Genomic DNA, 23,512 nt, shown 5'->3' with positions numbered 1-23,512 from the left:
CATAAAGCTGGGGGTGTGACTCAACATCTGACCGCAAGCTCAGCACATACGTGCACAACACGTGCACGCACACACACAGAGCATAAAATTCATGGCAACTATCTTGGTTCTAAAGTAGTAAAATGACTGTGGCTTGGATGTAATCTGTCTCCCAAGGGTTCATATGCTGAAAACTTGATCCCCAATGTGGCAATATTAAGAGTGTGAAACCTTTGAGAAGTGGAACATAATGGGAAGTCCTTAGGTCTATGGGGGTGTTGCTCTTTGAAGAGATTAGGGAGGTCCTTGTGGGACCCCTGAGTGAGTTCTCAAGGGAGAGTTGTTATAAAAGGACAAGGCTAGCCACTCCCCAGCTTCTTTGGCTTCCTGTGGGAGATGTGATCTCTCCTTTTTATACCTGCTCCCACCATTGTGATGCCATTTGTCATAAGGTCCTCATCAGAGTCAAATTTGATGTGAGTGCCAATGCCCTGAACCTCCAAAACTATGAGTAAAACAAGCCACTTTCCACTTTCCTTTTCTTCTTCTTTTCCTCCCACTAGTATTGGGTAATGAACCCAGGGGCACTTTACCACCAAGCTACAACCCCAGCCCTTTTTATTTTTTTATTTTGATACAGGGACTTGCTAAGTTGCCAAGACTGGACTCAAGCTTGCAATCCGCCTACCTCAGCCTACTAAGTAATTGGGATTACAGGAGTGTACCACAATGCCCAGCAACCTCTTTTCTTTATTAAGTTACTCAGCCTCAGGTATTTTGTTATATTAACAAAAACTGAACCAGTTCATAACTTCAGGACAAACATGACATTTTACTATAGTACGTCAAAGTAATATATAAAACTCATTAGTGTAGTACTAAATGGTATGTTAAAAAAGAAGCTACAAGGAACCAGAACTCTCATATACTGTTGGTGGGAAAGTAAAATGTTATAGTCACTTTGAAAAGTAGTTTGGCAGTTTCTTAAGAAACTAAATACTCGGGCTGGGGATGTGGCTCAAGCGGTAGCATGCTTGCCTGGCATGCGTGCGGCCTGGGTTCGATCCTCAGCACCACATACCAACAAAGATGTTGTGTCCGCCGAGAAAATAAATAAATAAATATTTTTAAAAACACTCTCTCTCTCTCTCTCTCTCTCTCTCTCTCTCTCTCTCTCTCTCTCTCCCCCCCCACCCCCACTCTCTCTTTAAAAAAAAAAAAAAAGAAACTAAATACTCATCCACCATAAGACTCAATATACAAACTGTGATGTATCTATATAATCTAATATTTGTCAGAATGAAAAAGAACAAACTACTGATAAACTCTGTAACATATTTGAGTCATAAAATCATTATACTAAATCAAAGAAGCCCAGCAAAAAATAGAGCATGCTATATGATTCTATGTACATAAAATTCTAGAAAACAAGCTAATCTCTAGTGCAAAAGCAGATCAGAAGCCCAATGCAATGGAGTGGGCCTGTGATCCCAGCAACTCAGGAGGCTAAGGCATGAGGATTTCAAGTTCAAGGCTAGTCTGGGCAACTTAGAAAGACCCTGCTCAAAAGGGGAGAGAGTAGCTGGGGATATAGCTCAATGGTAAAGCACCTAGAGTTCAATCCCCAGTTCCAGTTCCACACTGTCCCCTCCGCCCCCCCCCCAAAAAAAACAAACACCAGCAGATCAGGAATTGCCTGCAATGGGGTAGTAGAGGTATACAGAGGTATTACAAAGGGGCCTAAAGCAACTTTTTTAGGTAACAGAAATTCTCTTAATCTGGATTGTGGAACTGGTTGCATAGTTATAAAAATATTTCAAAACATAGCTCAAATTTTACACTTTAAATATTTATAGTTTATTGTATATCTCTGTAAAGTTGTTTTAAAAAATTATATTTCAAGAAACTCTAGACAAAAGGTCCAAAATGGATTATCAAGAAAGATATTGGGGGCTGGGGATGTGGCTCAAGCGGTAGCGCGCTCGCCTGGCATGCGTGTGGCCCGGGTTCGATCCTCAGCACCACATACCAACAAAGATGTTGTGTCCGCCGAGAACTAAAAAAAAATAAATATTAAAAAAATATCTCTCTCTCTCTCTCTCTCTCTCTCTCTCTCTCTCTCCTCTCTCACTCTCTCTTTAATAAAAAAAAAAAAAAAAGAAAGATATTGGGCTGGGAGTATAACTCAGTGATAGAGCATTTACCAAGCATGCTCAAGGCACTAGATTCAACCCCAGCACCAAAGGGGAGAGAGAACACTACAGCTACAGGATTAACATAATTAATTTTGCAGATTTACCATTGTAGGAAAAAGGCAAAGCGTTTTCATATAGAATGTCCCTTGGTGCCATTCAGAAAATCACTAACCACCAAATAGCATCAACATTATTACCTCTGGCAAAGCAAGTTATTTGATCACCTATAACTAGTATATTTTTTTAAATGATTTTTACCTGAAAGCAAATAAAATGTCATCAAGAAAAAAGGTGATTCTAGTTTTTAGTGACAATGGTATCACACACAATATACTAATTTTATACAGCAAAGGATCCTGTGTAACTGCTAGCACAATAAATCTAAATTCAGATTTAAGACTGCATGCCACTTAGGAATGCACACAGAGCAGAATTTAACTTTTTATTATTATTAACAGTAATAGCAACAAAATTAACATTTACTTGGGAGGCTGAGGCAAAAAAACTGCAAGTTCAAGGCAGCTTCAGCAACTTAGTGAGACCTGTCTCAAAATAAAAATTAAAAAAAAAAACAAAAAACTATTGGGGAAGGGGGAGGTAGGCCTGACTGGTAACATAGCTCAGTGGTGAGGCACCTCTGGATTCATCCTAAGTACTATAAAAATTAACATTTATTAAGTGGCTACTCTGTACTAGACACTATTATATGTACTTAATCTATATTAATACTTGATCCTTTTTAACAATTCTATAAGGGTGTTATAGGTGAAGAAAATGAGGCACAAAGAGGTTAAATAATTTGCCCAGGTTAATATATCTGAAAAGTAGCGGTCAGAATTCAAAGCAAGAAGTTTGATTTCAAAATCTATAAATTTTGGTTTTGGTATTGGGGATTGAACCCAGCAGTGTTTTAACACTGAGCTACATTCCCAGCCCCTTTTATTTTTTATTTTGAGAAAGAGTCTCCATAAATTGAAGGGGCTCGATACAGTGCTGGGACTGACCTGGAACTTGCAATCCTCCTGCCTCAATCTCCAGAGCTGCTAGGATAATAGATATGCACCTCTGCAACTGGATTGCAATATTATACAAAGTGAGAAATTAACAAGAACGGGTATTTGAAGAAAACCAGAGTTCTCATGGAGTTATATTTGTTTTCCAGGAATAAAACATATTCTGCTTGCCTAATCATTTTCTTCACCATTTAATCCCACAGTAATATTCTGTAGTAACATTATTAATATTATGGTTCAGTCAGGAAGAAAAGGATTTTCTCCCCATGGATCCGCTTTGCAGTTTATGAGACCCAAAGTCTTAAGACTGTTTTTTCTTAACTCTGTTTTCTATTCTGTGATTTCCTTTAAGAACCCATGATGAAACTGATACAAGATGGAAGAAAAATGTTAAGTACAGGCTATAAAGTACCTTCCGTTAAGTAAAAGAGCAATCTACCTCCCTTTCACAAAATACACAGGATAGTAAAGGGATTTCTCAAAATTCCCACCTCTGCAACTCAAACCTAGAGACAATGTTCTCCTACCTTCTCAGTGGAAAGGTTGGTCTCAGAGTCATGTTTCTTCTGGGTGAAAACAATGGTGAACACAGCGTGGGAACGGCTACTTGTTTCATTCATGTTGGTAGCTGCCACTGTCCTAAATAAACACAATGGTGACCACGTGACAATGGAATTCTTACATGTGGAGCAGCAGGCTCTACATTATAAGCATAACAATCACAAGTTATAGCCTTAAACTGTTAGACTGTCACTTACACAATTGCTCTTAATACTGTCTTATTTGTGAGCCCATCAAGATACCCCCTCCAACTCAAAAAGCACCCCATCAGAATCATTTTTCATACTCCAGCTATCCCTTTAGAAACCACCAGAGCATTAAAGTTTTATTCTTTATTAGGTGCTCATTTATTCCAGACTCAATTACTACCACCGATACACATAGACAAGATGACTAATACTTTACCATGGCTTAATTAAAACTTAAGGGTAAAACTTAACCAAAGTTCTGTTTCAGTAGTGCATTGTTTTGATGAGAAGAAAGACAGAGGCCCCCAACTCTCCAGCATGTGAGACTAAGTGAACTGAAGCAACTTTTATCACTATCATCATGGGATAGTCATAAATAGGAAGAAAGAGCCCCAAAATATGCCAAAGGCCTCAGTCATTAGCCAGTTTTCCACCATACCTGGCTTTGTTCCCAGCATCCATGAGGTCAGCAATATCTGTGTAGGAAGTGACCGCCAGTTTCGACAGATCCTCCACATAGGGTCCAAGAAGTGGGTGTTCACGCACACGCAAATTACCCTTATTTTTTGGATTCAGCAAATCTCGTACTCTTTCACAGTAAATTTCCATGTAGCTCACCTAGGAACATATTATTAAAGTGAATTAAAGGACCTGGAAAAAGAAACCACAGACAGCAAAAATATTTTTTTAAATTTTTATTTTTTGTAGTTGTAGATGGACAGAATGCCTTTATTTGTTTACTTTTATGTGGTGCTGAGGATCAAACCCAGTGCCTCACGCATGCTAGGCAAGCACTCTAGCAAAAAGATTTTTAAACAAGTTTTTAAAAAGCTCTACAATTAGGGATCAGCAACCTTTACGAAGTGAAATGTCAAAGTTCTAGGCCCTTGGGGCTTGGGTTATGGCTTAGTGGTAGAGCGCTCGCCTCGCACATGCGAGACCCTGGGTTCGATCCTCAACACCACATAAAAATAAATAAGTGAAATAAAAGTATTGTGTCCAACTACAACTTTAAAAAAAAAAAAGTTCTAGGCCCTTTTTTTCTATTAGTAGTATGCACCCTGTGTAGGTTAGAACCCACCTTCTGACTTTGCAGGGAAGGAAGGTTTTATCTCTGGCACATAATGGTTGCTACTTGTCTTAGGCAGAAAAGATATTTTAGTAGCAATTTATCAGTTATCAATTTTAAATGTACATACTACTGTCAGTAATGGAAATTTAAAGTGAAGTCACTCCAAGGGTTGGAAAAAAAGAATTCTATCAGAGTTAAAACCAAGGAACAATATTAATATTCCAGAGCAGGGAGGACAAGAGACCAGTGACTAATTCTTTAAGACTGACCACACTCTTATGAACTACGGACAACATATATACCAGAAGGACTGAGGGCTGGCTGATAATTCATAGTGGCCTAATTGAGACCTAAAAAGAGGAGGAAGCCTTAGAAAACAGATATTTCATAAATTCTTGTGTCACCAGCAGGATGCCTACCATGATGATGAATGAATTAGGCTTAACCTGAGGCAATTACACAATTTATCTAATCAATTCCCTTCCAATTTCATGCTTACCAAACCACTACCAGGATTCCAAAAGAGGTTTGTGCACAGAAAGATAATAAACTAGGTCTTGCAAAGTGAGTGTTCTTGTCTTAGTTATTCCTCATGGAATAATAAGAGCCAATATATTTGGGTTTCCTAACATCAGCCAAATGAGCTTCACTCAAGAGTCTCACTTTGAAGGATGGTTTTGTTCCCAATGTATCTATAAAATCAGCCTTCTAAGCACATAAGTCTCTCTCTGATCTGGGATACATTCACCATGGTAGGCCACTTTATGATGCATCCCAGGAATGAGATCCTTCTGCATCACTGTGCTACAGGAATACAATATAAACTGCATTTTTCAACTTAAATTTCTACAGACACATTTTCCAAGTATTTGCACTGGACCTTATCTCCATTTCTACTGCCTTTCTCCTTTTGTCAGTCTCGATCTGTATTTTTATATTGGTTTTTAAAAGTCAGTTAAAATTTAAAAATCCTGAAAGTAAATCATCTATTATGGGAGTAAAACAACAGGACAACAAATTTTGTTTCTGACAGCAATTCACACTAGAAAGTGAAATGACTTGTTTTAATCATGTTTGCCTACTTAAATTCATACAATCCTGAACTCCCAGAAGATACATGTATCTATCAAAAAGTTGATCTTTTTCACTCAAATGTGAGATTAAGTGAACCCAAATAACTTGAGAGAAGATTAGTGTACACCACTGCTTATTCTCTACTATGTGAATCCATCCAAAGTCATTATTATTTATTTTACTTATGAACCAACCATGACAGACCTCACTTGGCAAATCCAATTCACCGACCATCTTCCAGACATAGTCTAGGCACCTGACAGACATCAATAAATAAAACAGACAAAGATGCTGCCCTTGGGACTGGGGTTATGGCTCAGCAGTGGAGTGCTTGCCTCACATGTGCAAGGCCCTGGGTTCAATCCTCAGCACCACATAAAAATAAATAAAGTTATTGTATCAAAAAAAAAAAAAAAAAACGCTGCCTTAGTGACCTTTATAATTCTAGCAATGGTGACTATGAGGAACAACAAAAGCAATAAGTAGATAGTTTATGAAGTAAATTAGAACATGATGAATACTGCAGGAAAAAGAAAACCAGAACAAGCGGGATTTAGGATTGCTGGGGCAGAGTTATAGTGTTAAATACAGTGGTCAAGGTCAGTCTTGCTGAGAGGGTAAGATTTGAGGAAGGACATGAAAGAAGAGGGAAACTTACTCAGAAAAATAAATCTAGGGGAAGGGCAGAGAGCATGGTTCAGTGGTGGAGACCGTGCCTAGCATGTGTAAGGCCCTGCATTTGGTCCCTGCGCTATAAAAAAATAAACAAACAAACAACAACAACAAAATATATATATATATTTTTTTTTTTTTTAAGTTATTAAAGACAGAGAGAAAAAGAAATCCAGGGGAAGAACCTTTCCAGCGGAAGGAAGAGTAAATATAAAAACCCTGAGGAAGGACTGCTCCTGGCATATTCTAGAAACAGCAAAATACCAATATAGCTGAAGCAGAGAACAGAGAAAGAAGTAGGAAAGGGGGTTAGAAAATGTGACAAGGAACCATAGTATCCACAAGGGATCTAATTTGTACTTCAAAATAAGTCTGTGAACTCTAATTTGAAAGGAAATGGCATCTTCTTTTATTATCTATAAGCTCAAACACTGTAGCACCTGATTTAAAAAAAAAAAGAATGGTTATGGGATGAGCCAAGCTGTTTAGAAAATTCATCTCAACATAAAGTATTCTTAGAGCACATACACTCTTTGGTCTATGATAGTCACAAGGCAGAAATTCATGCAATGCCTTATAGGTTAAAGAAAAACTCAAGGCCACTAAGTGGAATAATGAGGAATTAAGTCCTACAGAAAATTACAACACAGAGCAGGATATAGCCTGGTGGTAGAGCACTTTCCTAGCATGTGTGAGGCCATGAATTCAATCCTCAGCACCACAAAGAGAAAAAGAAAATCACAACACATACTAAATAAATGTTATTAAATAGTTTGCTTGATTATGCTAAGTGAAGCTAGCCAATCCCTAAAAAACAAATGCCAAATGTCTTCTTTGATATAATGAAAGCAACTAAGAATAGAGCACGGAGGAAGAGCAGGAGAAAAAGATTAACATTCAACAGAGACATGAGGTGGGAGGGAAAGGGAGACAAAAGGGAAATTGCATGGAAATGGAGGGAGACCCTCATTATACAAAATTACATATAAGAGGTTGTGAGGGGAATGGGAAAATAAACAAGGAGAGAAATGAATTACAGTAGATGGGGTAGAGAGAGAAGATGGGAGGGGAGGGGAGGGGGGATAGTAGAGGACAGGAAAGGTAGCAGAATACAACAGTTACTAATATGGCATTATGTAAAAATGTGGATGTGTAACCGTTGTGATTCTGCAATCTGTATTTGGGGTAAAAATGGGAGTTCATAACCCACTTGAATCTAATGTATGAAATATGATATGTCAAGAGCTTTGTAATGTTTTGAACAACCAATAAAAAAAAATTTTAAAAAATAGTTTGCTTAAAAGGCAGCTTAATTTCTCAGAACAACAGGCTCACTTTAATAAAATACCTCAATTTCAGTTACTATGAAAATGAATACCAAAAATGTATGTGTGTGTGTGTGTGTGTGTGTGTGTGTGTGTAAAACAGCAGCTTCAGAAAGCACATATGCAAATCAGGGACTACCCCAGATGTGCTTGTCACAACTGTAATCCCAGCTACTCAAGAAGCTGAGACTGGAGGAACACAAGTTACAGGTAAGCCTGGATAACCTAGAGAGAGCCTGTCTCAAAATAAAATTAAAAAGGGCTAGGGATGTAGGTCAGTGGTAAAGTACTCCGGGATTTATTAATCCTCAATACCAGTTAATGAATGAATGAACAAACAAGTAAATGTAATGTTGGATGAACAGGAATACAGAGGCCCCTGATTTCAACCACGACTACACTCACCTCTACAGAATAAGACATCTCTTCATTGCAATTGTCATTGATCTTCTCAAAGAGCTCTTCACACAACTAAGGAAGCAGAATAAAAGAAAACATGAGTTGCCCAAACCAGAGAAGTACTGTTATTCACAAGTGCTAAGTGAATTAGCAAGGCCCCCTTTCTCTTTCTCTCTCCACATCATAAACCTCAAGGTAGGATTAACATTTTGAATGAAATTTTTTAAAACTTTGAATACGCTCTTCTTATATATCTGTATTCTCCCTCAATAATTGAACCTTGGGGGCTGGGGATGTGGCTCAAGTGGTAGCGCGCTTGCCTGGCATGTGTGCAGCCCAGGTTCAAACCTCAGCACCACATACAAACAAAGATGTTGTGTCCGCCAATAACTAAAATAAATAAATATTAAAAAAAAATAAAAAAATAATTGAACCTTGATTTTGTTTTCTGAAGAAGAAAGTCACATTTGGGGGAGAAAGGGAAAGTCAGCTTTTTACAGAAGTTGTATCACCATCATGTTAAACACATGTGAATCTGCTTCTGTGTAGTACTTGTGACTCTACTGTCAATATTACTGTAACAATGAAACTACTAGGACAACATTTGCACTGATGTATTGCTGATGCTATACATCAATTTGTTATATTATCAGTGACTATATAAACTTATAGACACAGATGAAGAATTTATACTATTTGGAAGAGGCAAATAAGGAATTTTTAAGAATAATCCTTCCTCTATAAAACTTTCCCTTTACTACTACATCAAGACTCCTCACCCTTATATGAGATGCTACTCTACTGCAAAGTGACATTTCTTGACAGGAAATATTACATTTTTCTTGATCTGGAAAATTTTAAACTTCATCCTATCCCCTGTATTTCTTCTGTAAAATATGTGATATTTTAATAAAAACAATAAAAATGCTACTGAATTTCTATTTGCTATACTTTTAGCATAACACAATCATATACTACAATGACAATCATACTTTAAAGCAATTTACACTTTGAAAAATGAACTATATGTGATTCTCTAGAAGTCTGAATGGAATTTGAAATTTACAACAAATGGTAATTTTGAAATAATAATTATATTTTTAAAAAACACGCTTTTTCAGGACTGATACTACTATATACGAAGAAGGACAATTCCTAAATACATGTTTTAATATAAACATATTTTAATTAAAAAATTAACCAGAGCCTCACACATGCTAGGCAAGTGCTCTACCTAGCAAATCCTAGTCCTTGAATAAATATTTGAAAAATAAAAATATCTGTTAAAGCAATTTAGGTTTTTTTGCTGTTTTATTTTTTACCTGGGGAATGATGCCAGCCTGACTTTCTTCTTGTTTACCCATCATTGTATAAGATTTCCCAGCACCAGTCTGCCCATAGGCAAAAATACAGACATTATAACCCTCAAAGGCATGTAAGAGCATTTCCTTTCCGATGTCATTGTACACACGATTTTGAGATGCAAAACAGGGATCTTCAGGCTGTAAAGATCAAAAATAAAGAAAAATAAATGGCATTCTATTCACAATCCATATTTATTTGATTGCTTCCATAATAAATAAGTGTTTAGAATCAGAATAGAAACCCAAAACATGCCACAGATTTTTAACTATCTACTACATGAAGGTTTTGTTGTTTTCTCATTCTTCTCCTTCCCGCCCACCTAAGCTCTATTAAGAGGCATCCAGGTCAGCCATGCACAAAAACTTCAAGGTGAAATTTATCTGGCATAATTATGTTTCATTTTCCATAACCTTATACTACTCTGTTCATAAGGAGCTCCAAGAAGATTTTCTTAAGTAGAAAATGGGAATAAAAGACCTTTGTCTGGTCCACATTAAAAAAATACTTCTTTGAACTCACTTAGCTAATGAGGCTCTTTTCAATAAACATAGCTTTCAGTGAAGAATGCTTACAATTCATTCCAGACTATTCCTTTAGCAATTAGCTTTCGTTGATAGTTTTTTTTTTTAATATTTATATATTATTTAGGTGTAGATGGACATAACACAATGCCTTTATTTTTATGTGGTGCTGAGGATTGAACCCAGGTCCCACCAGTGCTAGGGGAGCGCTCTACTGCTGAGCCACAATCCCATCCCTCGTTAATAGTTTAAAACATCTCTTACTCCTCAATGTAAAACAGGACAAACAAAAACTAAACCATACAACAGAGACGGATGGTACAAAAGCAAACTCCAGTTTAGAACAATCCCTAAAAGCCAGCAAACACTAGGGTAATACAGTGAGTAAAGGTGCCATGGTGGCCCCTATTCTCCATTTTCCTAGATGTTAATGATATCTTGTTTTCCTTGTGGATCTGCAGGTTCTTTCCAAACATTCAGAACACACCGATCTACTATGATTTAAAAAAAGAAAAAAAAAAAAAAGAAAAGAAAAAACAAGCCAGTTGTGGTGGCCCACAGCTACTCTAGAGGCTGAGGTAGGAGGAGCACAAGTTGGAGGCCAGCATCAGCAACTTAGCAAGACACTGTTGCTGGGGCTGTTGGCAAAGTAGAGCATTCACCTCACATGTATGAAGCACTGGGTTCAATCCTCGGCACCACATAAAAATAAAAAAAGACTGAGGATAGGGCCGAGGATATAGCTCAGTGGAAGAGCAACCCTGGATCTATTCCCAGTAACACAAATCAAACTAACAAATGAACAACAATTTAACTGAGGTCATTCCAATCTTCCTAGATACATCTTCAAAATTTTAACTTAAAACTAGCAATACACTGGGGCTGGGGTTGTGGCTCAGCAGTAGTATGCTCCCCTAGCACGTGTGAAACCCTGGGTTCGATCCTCAGCACCACATAAAAATAAATAAAATAAAGGTATTGTGTTCAACTACAAAAACTAAAAAATAAATACTAAAAAAAAAAAACGAACTGGCAATACACTAAGCAATTTGGCACTACCTAAGATCTATAAGTACAGTAACATTCATAATGCAAATCCTAAAATACTTCTAAATAAATCCTCAAGGAATATCTAAATCAGAGTAAATTAGATTCCATATTTAGTGTAAACTAAATGCTTATATGTATGTGTGTGTGTGTGTGTGTGTGTGTGTGTATATATATATATATATATATATATATATATATATATATATATATGGTACATAAACTTTCCATCAAATAAAATACTTTTATTCTTTAGATAATATTCACTATATCAAAAAAATGTAGTCATGGCTGAGCGTAGGGCACATGCCTGTAATCACAGCAGCTCAGAAGACTGAGGCAGGAGGATTGAGAGTTCAAAGCCAACTTCAGCTAAAATGAGACACTAAGCAACTCAGTGAGACCCTGTCTCAAAATACAAAACAGGGCTAGGGATGTCGCACTCAGTGGTTGAGTGCCCCTGAGGTCAATTCCAGTACCACCACCACCACCCCCAGAAAAAGTCACGCTTGACCACACTCACAAACCAAGAATAAGACCAGCTCCAGCAGGGAAAATACTAACATGAAAGTAAAGAGGAGGAAAGAAACTCACCGAGGTGTGAGACCAATAGGAGTAGTCGAAGCTGAAGGACTTTGGTGCTTCCTTTGGGTTCTTTGGGTTAATAATACCTAGAGGATGAAAATGTTTCCATTAAGTCTCTCAGTAACAAGTTCATTAATTCAAAATGATATTATACTATATGTTCAAAAATATCTAAATCAGTATATTCATAGCAATGAATCTTAATAGGGCAATCAAAACATAAAAGTATCATGGTTTGGGGGTTTTTTTAGTTGTAGTTGGGTAGAATATCTTTATTTTATTTATTTAATTTTTATGTGGTGCTGAGGATCTCGAACCCAGGGCCTTGCATATGCAAGGTAAGTACTCTACCACTGAGCCACAACCCCAGCCCCAAAAAGTATTTTGAAGACATAATTTATATATGGAACTTCAAAAAACTCAGGCCAACAACAGTTAAGTGGGTGTTACCAGTATTCAAATATACAGTGAGTTCCCAGAAAATATTCTGTGATTGAATGTTTATCATCCTCCCTAGGAAAGTAGCAGTCAAAATTTAGAAATGAATCATGTTAGAAGTTCAAGGTACCTCATAAAGTTTGAATATGTCAACAAATCAGAAATAATTAGAAAAATATTGCATTAATCCAACCACAATTTGTAACCAGCTCTTTTTACAGATCTTACTATCTACTTCAGAAAAGCACTTGAAAATGAAGCATTCATAATTGAAATCCTTGGTTGACAATAATGAATATGTAAGTTATTACATATGAAGTATACACATATATGTGTTTATACAGTGGAATTGCAGACTACTAAATTTTCTGTAGAATGTTAAGTTACTTTTTGACTTAAAAGCATGAAATCACTGCCCATATTAAAAGTGATTTGTCGTTTAATCCATCCTAAACTTCAGGGGCTGACTGTGAAGCTTAATATCTTCCTTTTTCATACACACAAAGCTTCTAGCTCCTCATATTTCACATGAAACAGAATCCTTGTAACATGTGGTCATGAAATCTGGAAGACTGGACATCTCAACAAATCTGCTTCTCTAAAACAGGGCCACATCCCAGACTATCAGTGAGATCAGGATTAAAAAATAAATCTGTCTCAGGCAGCTGCTGCTCAGGACACAAATAGCAACAGTTGCTATGGTGCTTAGCTCCCTCTCTTGCTCACGCTCGCTCACTCTCTCTCTCTCTCTCTCTCTCTGGATTCCACTGGGTACAGCCACACACTTACGTTCCAACCTCAAATGCTGACAGAGTATTAATAAGGCTCACACTGCACATAATCATGTGACAAGGGGACACAGTTCTAGAAAGAACATCTCTCAAAACACAAATGGTAATCTAAGCAAGGAAGTGTACTTCTTTTAAAAATATTTAATTTTTAGTTGTAGTTGGACACAATTTCTTTATTCCATTTATTTATTTTTATGTGGTGTTAAGGATCAAACCCAGGGCCCTGAGTATGCTAGGCGAGTGCTCTACCACTGAGCCACAACCCCAACCCCAAGGAAATGTACTTCTAACTAAAAGGTACTATATACAAGATTTAAATAACTGCCAACATATAAAGAGCAGTTACTCAATGGCAGAAGTATTTTTTGTTTATCTCTTTAATTCTCCCAACTGCTTAAGAGGCAAATGTTTTCGCATTCTCATTGTATAGGTGAAACAGGCTTCAGAGCTCACACTTTTAGCCAAATACCATCATTTAAATTCCTACTCTCTATGTCTGTGAGCAAATGCCAAGACAAAGGACAGTAAGGCATTTTGTGCATATGCATAATTATACCATTTCAAAATTAAACCACCACCATTATTTAAAACCCCCTATCCATTTAAAACTTGGAATTACAAGGATCATATACCATACAAACTCTACCAACAAAATGGAAATTAGCATCCCACTGCATGATCCAGATTCTGGATTTCAGTGACTTGGCAATAGGAACTCCATTAAAGCCAGGTGGCACACACCTGTAATCCCCATGGCCCAAGAGGCTGAGGCAGGAGGTCCACAAGTTCAAAGCCAGCCATAGCAACTTAGCAAGACCCTCTCTCAAAATTTAAAAAAAAAGAAAATAAAAAACAGGCTGGGGATGTGGCTCAGTGGTTAAGCACCCCTGGTTTCAATCCCCTATGCAAAAAAAAAAAAAAAAAAAAAATCTGATGAAATGCAGGGTACTCCCTCTGAAGTATCTTTACCACTCTAAAACAAAACATTTCCGATCTCTGCAAATTTTTTTAAAGTCACATTTCATACATTCTTTTAGCTACCAACTTTTGAGAAAGAATCAATTCTCACATCCTATCCCATCATTGTCTTTTTTCTAGAAAAGAAAAAGAAAAGTACACCAACGAGTTAATTTTTTCAAGGTACATATGATCCTTCCCTCCTTCTCAGGATTCCCTTCTCCCAGATCTGTAAAAATTCTGATACCAGTTATTTTTCCTTATTTATATCTTCAAAACCAATCTACAATGGACTGTGGTTGTGGCTCAGTGGAGATCATTTGCCTAGCAAGCGTGAGGCATTGGGTTTGGTCCTTAGCACCACGTAAAAATAAATAAAGGTGGGCTGGGGATGTGGCTCAAGCAGTAGCGCGCCGCCTGGAATGCGTGCGGCCCAGGTTCGATCCTCAGCACCACATACAAACAATGATGTTGTGTCCGCTGAAAACTTAAAATAAATAAATAAATATATATATATATATATATATATATATATATATATATATATAATTCTCTCTCTTAAAAATAAATAAATAAATAAATAAAGGTATTGTGCCCATCTAAAAATATTTTTTAAAAAATCTATACCTACCAACAATGAACACCTTTTAACATAAATATACAGTTTTTTAAAGAAAAGTTCTTTAGGGTCTAGGGTTGTGGCTCAAGCAGTAGAGCACTTGCCTAGTACTTATGAGGCCCTTGATTTGATCCTCAGCACTACATAAAAATAAATAAATAAAGGTATTTTTTTAAAAAAAGCACTTTATAGGACTGAGGATGGAGCTTTGTGGTAGAGTATTTTCATGGCAAGTGCAAGGCCCTGGGTCCCATCCCCAGAAATGCAAAGGAAAAAAAAAAAGCCTCTTTATATTTGACAAACAACATTAAATTTACCCAGAATATTTAAAAAGAATTCAATTTCCAAATGAGAAATGTAAGACACTTTAGAACAATATAGAAATTCAATATCGATATTACCTCTTTCAGAAGGCACTGGTGATTTCTACATCTTAAAATCAGTACCTGTAGAGTGATTTTATTCTTTATAATTATATATACATCATATAATTATAAAGAATAAAATAACTTGAATACATTTTTCCTAATAAAAAAATGTTAAACAATAGAACTTGGAAACGAAAAAAATTTTTACAGGGATAAAATCTCAATAACAGCGTTTATACTCATTAAACCCTCTAAAAAAAGCCCTTAAAGGCCACGGTTATTTCCATGGACAATGAGTTAGTGTTTTTAAATATGCCAAACAATTTTTCTTGTTCTTCCCCACCGACCAGTACTGAGGATTGAACCTAGGGACTCTTTACCTGAGCTACATCCCCAGCCCTTTTCATTTTTTATTTTGAGACAGGGTCTTGCTAAGTTGCCCAGGCTAGCTACAAACTTGTGATCCTCCTGCCTCGGATTTTAGAGTAGCTAGAAACACAGGTATACGCCATCATACCCAGCAGTATTCTTCTTTCTGAATTAATAATGTTTGAAGTCTACCTCCCTATCTCTAGCCCAATAAAGAAATTGGAAGATTCTGACCTAAAAGGGAAGGGGAAGGCCTGGGATTGTGGCTCAGCGGTGGAGCGCTCACCTAGCATGTGCGGGGTGCTGGGTTTAATCCTCAGCACCACATAAAAAATAAATAAATAAAATAAAGGTATTGTGTCTGACTACAACTAAAGGAAAATATTTTTTTAAAAAGGAAGAGGAGCAGCTCAAGAGGCTGAGGCAAAAAAAGCACAGGTTTGAAGCCAGACTCAACAACTTAGCGAGGCTCTAAGCTAATTTAGACCTTGCCTCAAAATTAAAATAAAAAGGGCTGGGGATTTTTGGCTTGGTAATTAAGTGCCACTGGACTCAATCCCTAGTATGAAAAACAAAAACAACAACAAAAGGGTGGAGGACGACAGTATTATTCTATCTTGTAATAGAACACTGGATTTGGAATAAAGGACCAACATCAGTGCCTACATATTAGTACATCATTTAATAGAAGTTTATAAAGAAATATTATACTTAGATTTTTGTGTGTGAGACTCTGGGTATTACAGTGCCCATCTTCTGCTTCCTGGCTGCCATGATGTTCTACCTCATCACAAGCCCAACCACGGACTGAAACCATGAGCCAAAATAAATCCTTCCTCCCTTTCAGTCGATTTTATCTAAACTTTTGTCACAGTCACAAAAAGCTAATGAACACAACCACACTGTAAATGATGAGAGATGTTAACTCATCAAATTAAGAAGCCAAATCCAGTGAAGGCTTATGACCAAGGCAAGGATTTTTAGTTTTACTCTAAAAATAATAAGAAGCTAATGAAGAATTTTAAGCAGAGGGGCAGCATATCTGATTTATACCTCTAAAATATGTCTGGCTACTACATGGGGACATGGGTAGAAAGCAGAGACAAGAAGCTATTGTAATACTGATTTGGGGTTAAAGTAAAAATAGTAAAAAGTGATTGAGGATATATTATGAAGGCAAAGACAATAGGACTTACTGATGGAATCTGTAAGAAAAAGGGAAAAGGCAAGAATGACTATTTTTGATCTTGCAACTAAAAGAATGGGTAATGAAAGAGCAGCCACTTTGGTTGGGTGAGAAAGGGGGAAACCACAGTTCTGTTTAGGACATGTTGGGTTTGAGATACTTCTTAAGACTTTCAAGTAGAGTTAAGCTGGCATTGGGTGGACAACTCTAGGCATAGAGTCCTACAGAAAGATCCAGGCAGAAGAAATTAACCTGGGAGTCATTGTTCCAAAGGCATTTAAAGGCTTGGGACTGGAAGAAACACCTGCAGGGTCTGTCTTCTCTGGAGATAGAGAAATAAGGACAAAGGACTGTTTGGGTGAAGAAGAACTGAGAGTGGCCTAGAGGAAGGCAATAGGAAGGGCACAGGGTATGGCAGCCAGGATATGAAAGTGATTCAGGAGGCAGGCAAGCTATGTTTCCTACCATTACTACAATGATCTTCATTAAAACCAACTTCAGGACTCCCCAGGGAATGAGTCTTTGCTCAGACTGTCTCGTGATTTTCCAATCCCTTGCTCTGCTAACCTGCTCCTTTGGGCCCTGGATCCAGTAACCATCCAAATATTGTCTGCTTTCAAAGCTGTTTTCTCGAGTCTTCCTTCATGAATCTGAAAGGCGGCCATAACATGTAAGACCTGAATGTTTTCCCCTCAAATCCAAAAGGATGACCCCTCATTCATCCTCTCCATAGAACCCTCATACCTTCATTCTGTCTTCAAATTTTGTCCTCATGCTATAGCCAACACTGGTTACCTCAGGAAAGCCAAGGACACTCAGGATAGTGTCCTTACTATCAAGGCTGTCTTTACCCTTATCCATGAGAAACATCTTCAAAACAGTGATCACAAAATGTTACTTATGAACCTCAGCTGACCATGTTCTCTTTCTTGGAGCCACTCCAAGTCAAAATTACTAGCCATATAAAGTCTGTTAAATGCCTCAATTTAACCCTTTTTTCTCCTTGTCTTTTTTCCAATTTTATTATCTTGCCATCTTTATGCAGAAATGATGTTTTCATCACTGAGCCCTAGAAAATAAGGCAGTCAAAACAACACTTGTACTTAAAAGCCTTTTTATCCTGCAGGATAAATGTGTTTATCTAATATCTCAAAGTCTCTAATGTAGTAATTATACTGTTGCTAGCAAACTACTAAGATTTTGTCTGTGGCTATAATTAACATATCAGTATAGCAACACTGTAACTTTATATTAACTTTTCTCACAAAGCATGTTCCCGGCTTGCTAAAAATTCCAGTGGTATCTTCAGTACAACCATCCTCTTCCAAAATCCTCAAATAACAAAAATTAAGAAAAATAGTATACAGGCTGGGGTTGTAGCTCAGTGGTAGAGCACTTGCCTAGCACATGTGAGGCCCTGGGTTCGATTCTCAGCACCGAGTATAAATAAATAAAATAAGTCTATTGACAACTAAAAAAAAACTAAAAGGAAAAAAATTTTTTTTTAAATGGGATACAATTAGGGCTGAGGTTGTAGCTCAGTAGAAGAGCACTTGCACAGCATGTATGAGGCACTGGGTTCGATCCTCATCACCACATAAAAAAATAAATAAATAAAATAAATGGGGGGGCTGGGGTTTTGGCTCAGTGGTAGAGTGCTCACCTCACACGTGCAAGGCCCTGGATTCGATCCTCAGCACCACATAAAAATAAATAAAATAAGCACATTATGTCCATCTACAACTAAAATACATATATATACAAAAAAGGGTATATAATTAAAAAATACTGTGTGTGCCAATTATATTTTAAAACCAGAAAATCAAAACCCATAGACAGCCACTTCCCCTTCTCACAGCAATATATTCTGGAAATAAGGTAAAATGTTTACACAAAGCATATTATCATAAAGCAAAAGACCTATCATAAAGCTCCTTCATCATTTTAAAATAACAAACTTAGATTCTAATCTTACAAAACAGGCATAAATGTACCATATGTGTTCATCATAATCTCAATCCCAGAGTTCCAGGTGCAACGGCACACACCTGTAATCCCAGAAACTTGGAAGGCTGAGGCAGGAGGATCACAAGCTCAAAGCCAGCCTCAGCAAAGTAGCAAGGCCCTAAAGCAACTTGGTCAAACTGTCTCAAGGGGCTGGTATACAATTAGGGCTGTTGTATGTAGCTCAGTGGTAAGCTCTTGCCTAGCACATCTTAGACACTGGGTTCACTCCTCAGCACCACATAAAAGTAAATAAAATAAAGGTATTGTGTCCATCTACAACTAAAAGTTTTTTCTTTTTCTTTTTCTTTTTTTTTAAGTCTCAAAATGCTGGGCATGGTGGCACATACATGTATCCCAGCGGATCAGGAAGCTGAGGCAGGAGGAACCCAAGTTCAAAGCCAGCCTCAGCAAAAGCAAGGCACTAAGCAAGACCCTGTCTCTAAATAAAATATGAAATAGGGCTGGGAATGTGGCTCAGTGGATGAGTTCCCCCGAGTTCAATCCCTGATATTCACCCCCCAAAAAAGTCTCAAAGTAAAAATCTTAAAAATGGGGGGGAAGGCTAGGGATCTAGCTAAGTGCCCCTAGGTTTAATCCCTGGCACCAAATAAATAAATAAATAAATATGCAACGTGAGAAAAAAAAAAACCTGCAATTCCTTAGTGCCATTATGTGATCACTATTACATAAAATAAACTAGTTATAATATTCTTGAAACTCTCACATAACAGTTCTGCTCTTCCTAAACAAATTTAATAATTTTAAAGAGAGACAATCTGAAAGGCTTGGAGCCCAATGAATCCAAGTGACCCAAAGACTTCTATACTGATAATTATGATCCCCTCCTTTTTTTCATGACTTTCCTCTTTCAAAAAGAGACACCAAGATAAATATTAACCTAACAGTAAAATTCAAATTAGACAAAGACATTCAGGATTGCTGCACAGAAAAGTGGAAAAACTATCTTAAGAGGTGACAGAAGGGGCTGGGGCTAGGGCTCAGTGGTAGAGCACTCGCCTAGCATGTGCAAGGCCCTGGGTTCGAGCCTCAGCACCATATAATAATAAAGAAACAAATTGCATTAAAAAAAAAAAAAGAGGTGACAGAAGAAAAAAGTGAGGAGCAGGCAGCCAAGTACATTTTCTGGTTCTCCCGATTCCCAGATTTGTGAGAGCCCAGGCAAGTGGGCTAGCACCCCCAGGCCTCAGTGCCACCTTCTGTGAATATAGGAAGATTAAAGTACCATTATTGTGATGGTGCCTAAGTGTGCCTGGCACAGCTTAAATGTTTGTTGTTGTTAATTACTAATCATGGTATTTTTCCTCAACAAAAGGCAATTTAAAAAGTAAAGGTTTTTGTTTTTCCTTTCACCCATTTTGCCTCCTCAAGTTTATTCACAATGAAAGGAATTCTGGTATCAGACCAGAACAATGTCTGGGGAAACAATACATGTAGTTAAATCATTTCCTCATTGTGCAGCTTCTGCTAATTCTGGCCCTTCAGTTCCCTGTTCTCCAAAACAAAGGCCTCTCAGACATTTCCTACCTTTCCCCTCCCACCCCTCCTTAATTTGGATGCCCATCCTCAGTGCATTACTAACAGTCATCACACCACTTCCATTACTATGTATATCTAAGACAAGTCTAAAAACTCTGAAAGTTTGGTGGCCTGTATGCTAAACATCAAAAACCTAATTTCCCATAGACATTTGAAAATATAATTTCATATTTCTTATTCCTACCACTTGTAAGACTTCATCCAACAATACAATTAAAAATAGTCTTAGCCTATTATAATACCCATTCCTTGAAAGAGCAAAAATTAAATCTATGAATGCCCACTGTGCCTAACAGGACTAGAAGTAGTGGTTCCTTTAAAACTAACCGCTCTCCAGACTATTGGCTCCCATTACAAGGCTTCACATTTCACTGGGCAACTACCAAAAGCAATTAGCACCATGTTACTGGCATGAACTTTTAAAAATGAACTCCAAAGCATCTCTTGAGAGTTGCAAAGAAGGAAGGACAGGAGGAAGGAAGGAAGGAAGGGAAGGGAAGGAAAGGGATGAACCAACCTCTGGACATGAGAAACCAACAAAAGCACATATAAACGCAACATAAAGTTCAGTTTGGATATTCATCAAAGCGACCTCAAATGACTAGAGAGTAAGATGAAAAGCAACAAAGAAAGACGACTAGATTTCCTATTAAAAAAATTTTCCCATTGTCTGTCTTAGATGATTTGATATGACAACAATTTATTTAAGTAGTTAAGGAAGTTTAAATTATATAATATGATAAAAAGCAATTCCAACTACACAACAAAAAAAAGCCCCCTCCAACTTTGTGATGGCTTCAATAATTTTTGCCCTTATATTTTCTCACTGAAAGTAATTTAGTGACGAATTAAAATTAATGACAAAATATTTTAAAATACCATATTATTTCATTTGATCCTTACAATAACCATGCAACACCTTTTTGCGTGTGTGTGTGTGTGTGTGTGTGTGTGTGTGCTGGAAATTGAACCCAGTTTGTTGCACCTGCTAAACATGCACTCTAATGCTGAGCTACACACCCTAACCTAACATCTCCATTTAATAAGAATTTAAAACACATGATGAATTAAATAAAATATGGGTACACCCCAGCCCTGAAATCTTATTTTTAAGCATATTTAAGAAAAGGGGGGCTAGGCTGTAGCTTAGTGGCAGAGTGCTTATCTAGCATGTGTGGGGCACTGGACTGGATCCTCAGCACCTTATATATATATATATAATTATTTTTTAAGGGGGGGGGCTAGGAAGTATAGATCAGTGGTAGAGCGCCCTTGGGTTTAATAGCCAGTGCCAAAAAAGAAAAAGTTATGGAGATATTACATGAATTAGAAGGAACTCTACCAAAAAAAAAAAGACCATATTATAGAATTTTATATAGTCACTAAGTCATGTAGAAAAATAGTTACACTGAAAACAGCAGATGAGAAAAAGCAAGCTAAAAAGTAGTGTGTGTGTGTGTGTGTGTGTGTGTGTGCGCGCGCGCGCGCGCACATGCTTGCAAAAGATTTAATATGTGTACAGGTACAAGAAAGGAAAAGAGCAGCATACACATCGAGATGTTAACAGTAACTGTCTCTGAGTGGTAAGATTAGAAATGATTTTTCTTTATTTTTTTTTATTTTCCAATTTTTCAATTACTTTTATTTTCAGAACAAAAGGCTTTAACATGGTATTTTTACATTCTAGAGCTAACAGGTTTATCTCATTAATGGATATACTAAATATGTCAGTAAAGTGTTCTAAAACAAGGGACAAAGACAGGTAGAACCTGCACTATGAGAGCTAACAAATTATCTACCTTTGTATTTTTTTTAATTAACAGTGTTAAGCTGTGATACTGATGGAGTAAAGTTGACACTAGGTAAAACACCAGAAGACAACTCCTTGACAAGAGTTACAGAAGCAGTCAATGTCTTGGAAGAACAGTAATATGCTATTATTTGCTACAAAAGAAAAAAAAATTGGCATTCCTCAAACAAAAGTTTCCTGAGACTCTAAGCCTCATTTTGATCTATTTTAAAAACATTTTTAAAAATATTGTTCAAAGCCAGGCACGGTGGAGCACACCTATAATTCCTGCAGCTGGCTCTGCAGGCTGAGACAGGAAGGTTTCGAGTTCAAAGCCAGCCTCAGCAACAGCAAGGTGCTAAGCAACTTAGTGAGACCCTTCTCTAAATAAAACACAAAAGAAGGATGTGGCTCAGTGGTCAAGTGCCCTTGAGTTCAATCCCCAGCAGCAAAAAAAAAAAAAAAAAATTGTTCAGTAGATATTTGAAAGAAGTTGTTACTAATTCGAAGAAAAATTATATATAGCAAATGATAAGAAAAAGGTAAAGCAAATTCAATTTACTGAACACTTATTTTAGGAAGGTAAAAGAGATATCAAACACAACCTCAGAACTATTTCTTTTCCCCTTCAGGCTGCTCTCTTTCTTATGAGACACTTTTTTCAAGTGAAAACTGCTTATCAGCACTTAGTCCAAGAGGACATGACTGAAGTACTGCAGAGAAGAGGAGGACCCTGATAGCCAGATTAAAGAGCTGTTAAATAAGAAATAAGCATGCTACTTATTCTAATTTGCTGGAAAACAGATAAATACCCAAGATAATTACAGAATAATACTTTTCCCTGAACAATAACTCCCAGTATTTTCCTAATGTAAAGAAAACAATGACAAGTCACAGAGAGCAATTACTGCTGCAAAACCATACTTAAATCAAAAGAATCCTCTTTTGTTCACTGAAGCAACCAAAACACGCAATCCTCAATTGCTCCCAAGGCGGTGCTATAAATACAAATTCTACAGCAAGAACTTGAGAAAAACTGCAAGATATGCCAAGAAGAAAAAAATGATTTCAACACCAATTTGCCATTAAATTGTATTCATATAACCAATCAACATTTTATTGACAAATGTCAAAGTTATCTTCATTTCCAAAATCACGAAGATCAGAAGCAAATAAATTTAGAAGATACGCGTATAACATAACAAAACAATTTTCCTTTTACTACAAACAAAATGCCTTTCTATGATATTTCTAAGTAATCAAATGCAATAGTGTTTTTAAATGTATACAAAAAAAATACACCCGATATCTACAAATGGCACAATCTAATATCCTCTTTAAGACCATAAACTTTATCTAAGCAGAATAAACAACATTATAAATATAGAGATACATTTCAGAATGTCAACTTAGCAATCCGCCACATGAGAAGTCA

General features: G+C 37.0%; 1 protein-coding gene across 7 annotated transcripts in view; it reads right to left on the bottom strand.

The window, feature by feature from the left end:
- Positions 1-23,512, bottom strand: part of Kif1b (kinesin family member 1B) — a 144,400-nt gene that overhangs the window by 94,376 nt on the left and 26,512 nt on the right. For all 7 annotated transcript variants that reach the window (XM_026397924.2, XM_026397926.2, XM_026397927.2 and 4 more), the window contains exons 3-7: positions 12,006-12,082; positions 9,801-9,980; positions 8,485-8,550; positions 4,376-4,554; positions 3,715-3,826 (exon numbers count right to left, since the gene is read on the bottom strand). In XM_026397924.2, coding sequence (XP_026253709.2) covers positions 3,715-3,826; positions 4,376-4,554; positions 8,485-8,550; positions 9,801-9,980; positions 12,006-12,082 — 614 coding nt within the window. The remainder of the gene's footprint in view (positions 1-3,714; positions 3,827-4,375; positions 4,555-8,484; positions 8,551-9,800; positions 9,981-12,005; positions 12,083-23,512) is intronic.

The sequence above is a fragment of the Urocitellus parryii genome, chromosome 11 (genome assembly GCF_045843805.1).
Source record: "Urocitellus parryii isolate mUroPar1 chromosome 11, mUroPar1.hap1, whole genome shotgun sequence".
Lineage (NCBI taxonomy): Eukaryota > Metazoa > Chordata > Mammalia > Rodentia > Sciuridae > Urocitellus > Urocitellus parryii.
Note: the sequence above shows the minus strand (reverse complement) of the source record. Positions and strands in the feature narration are given on the sequence as shown.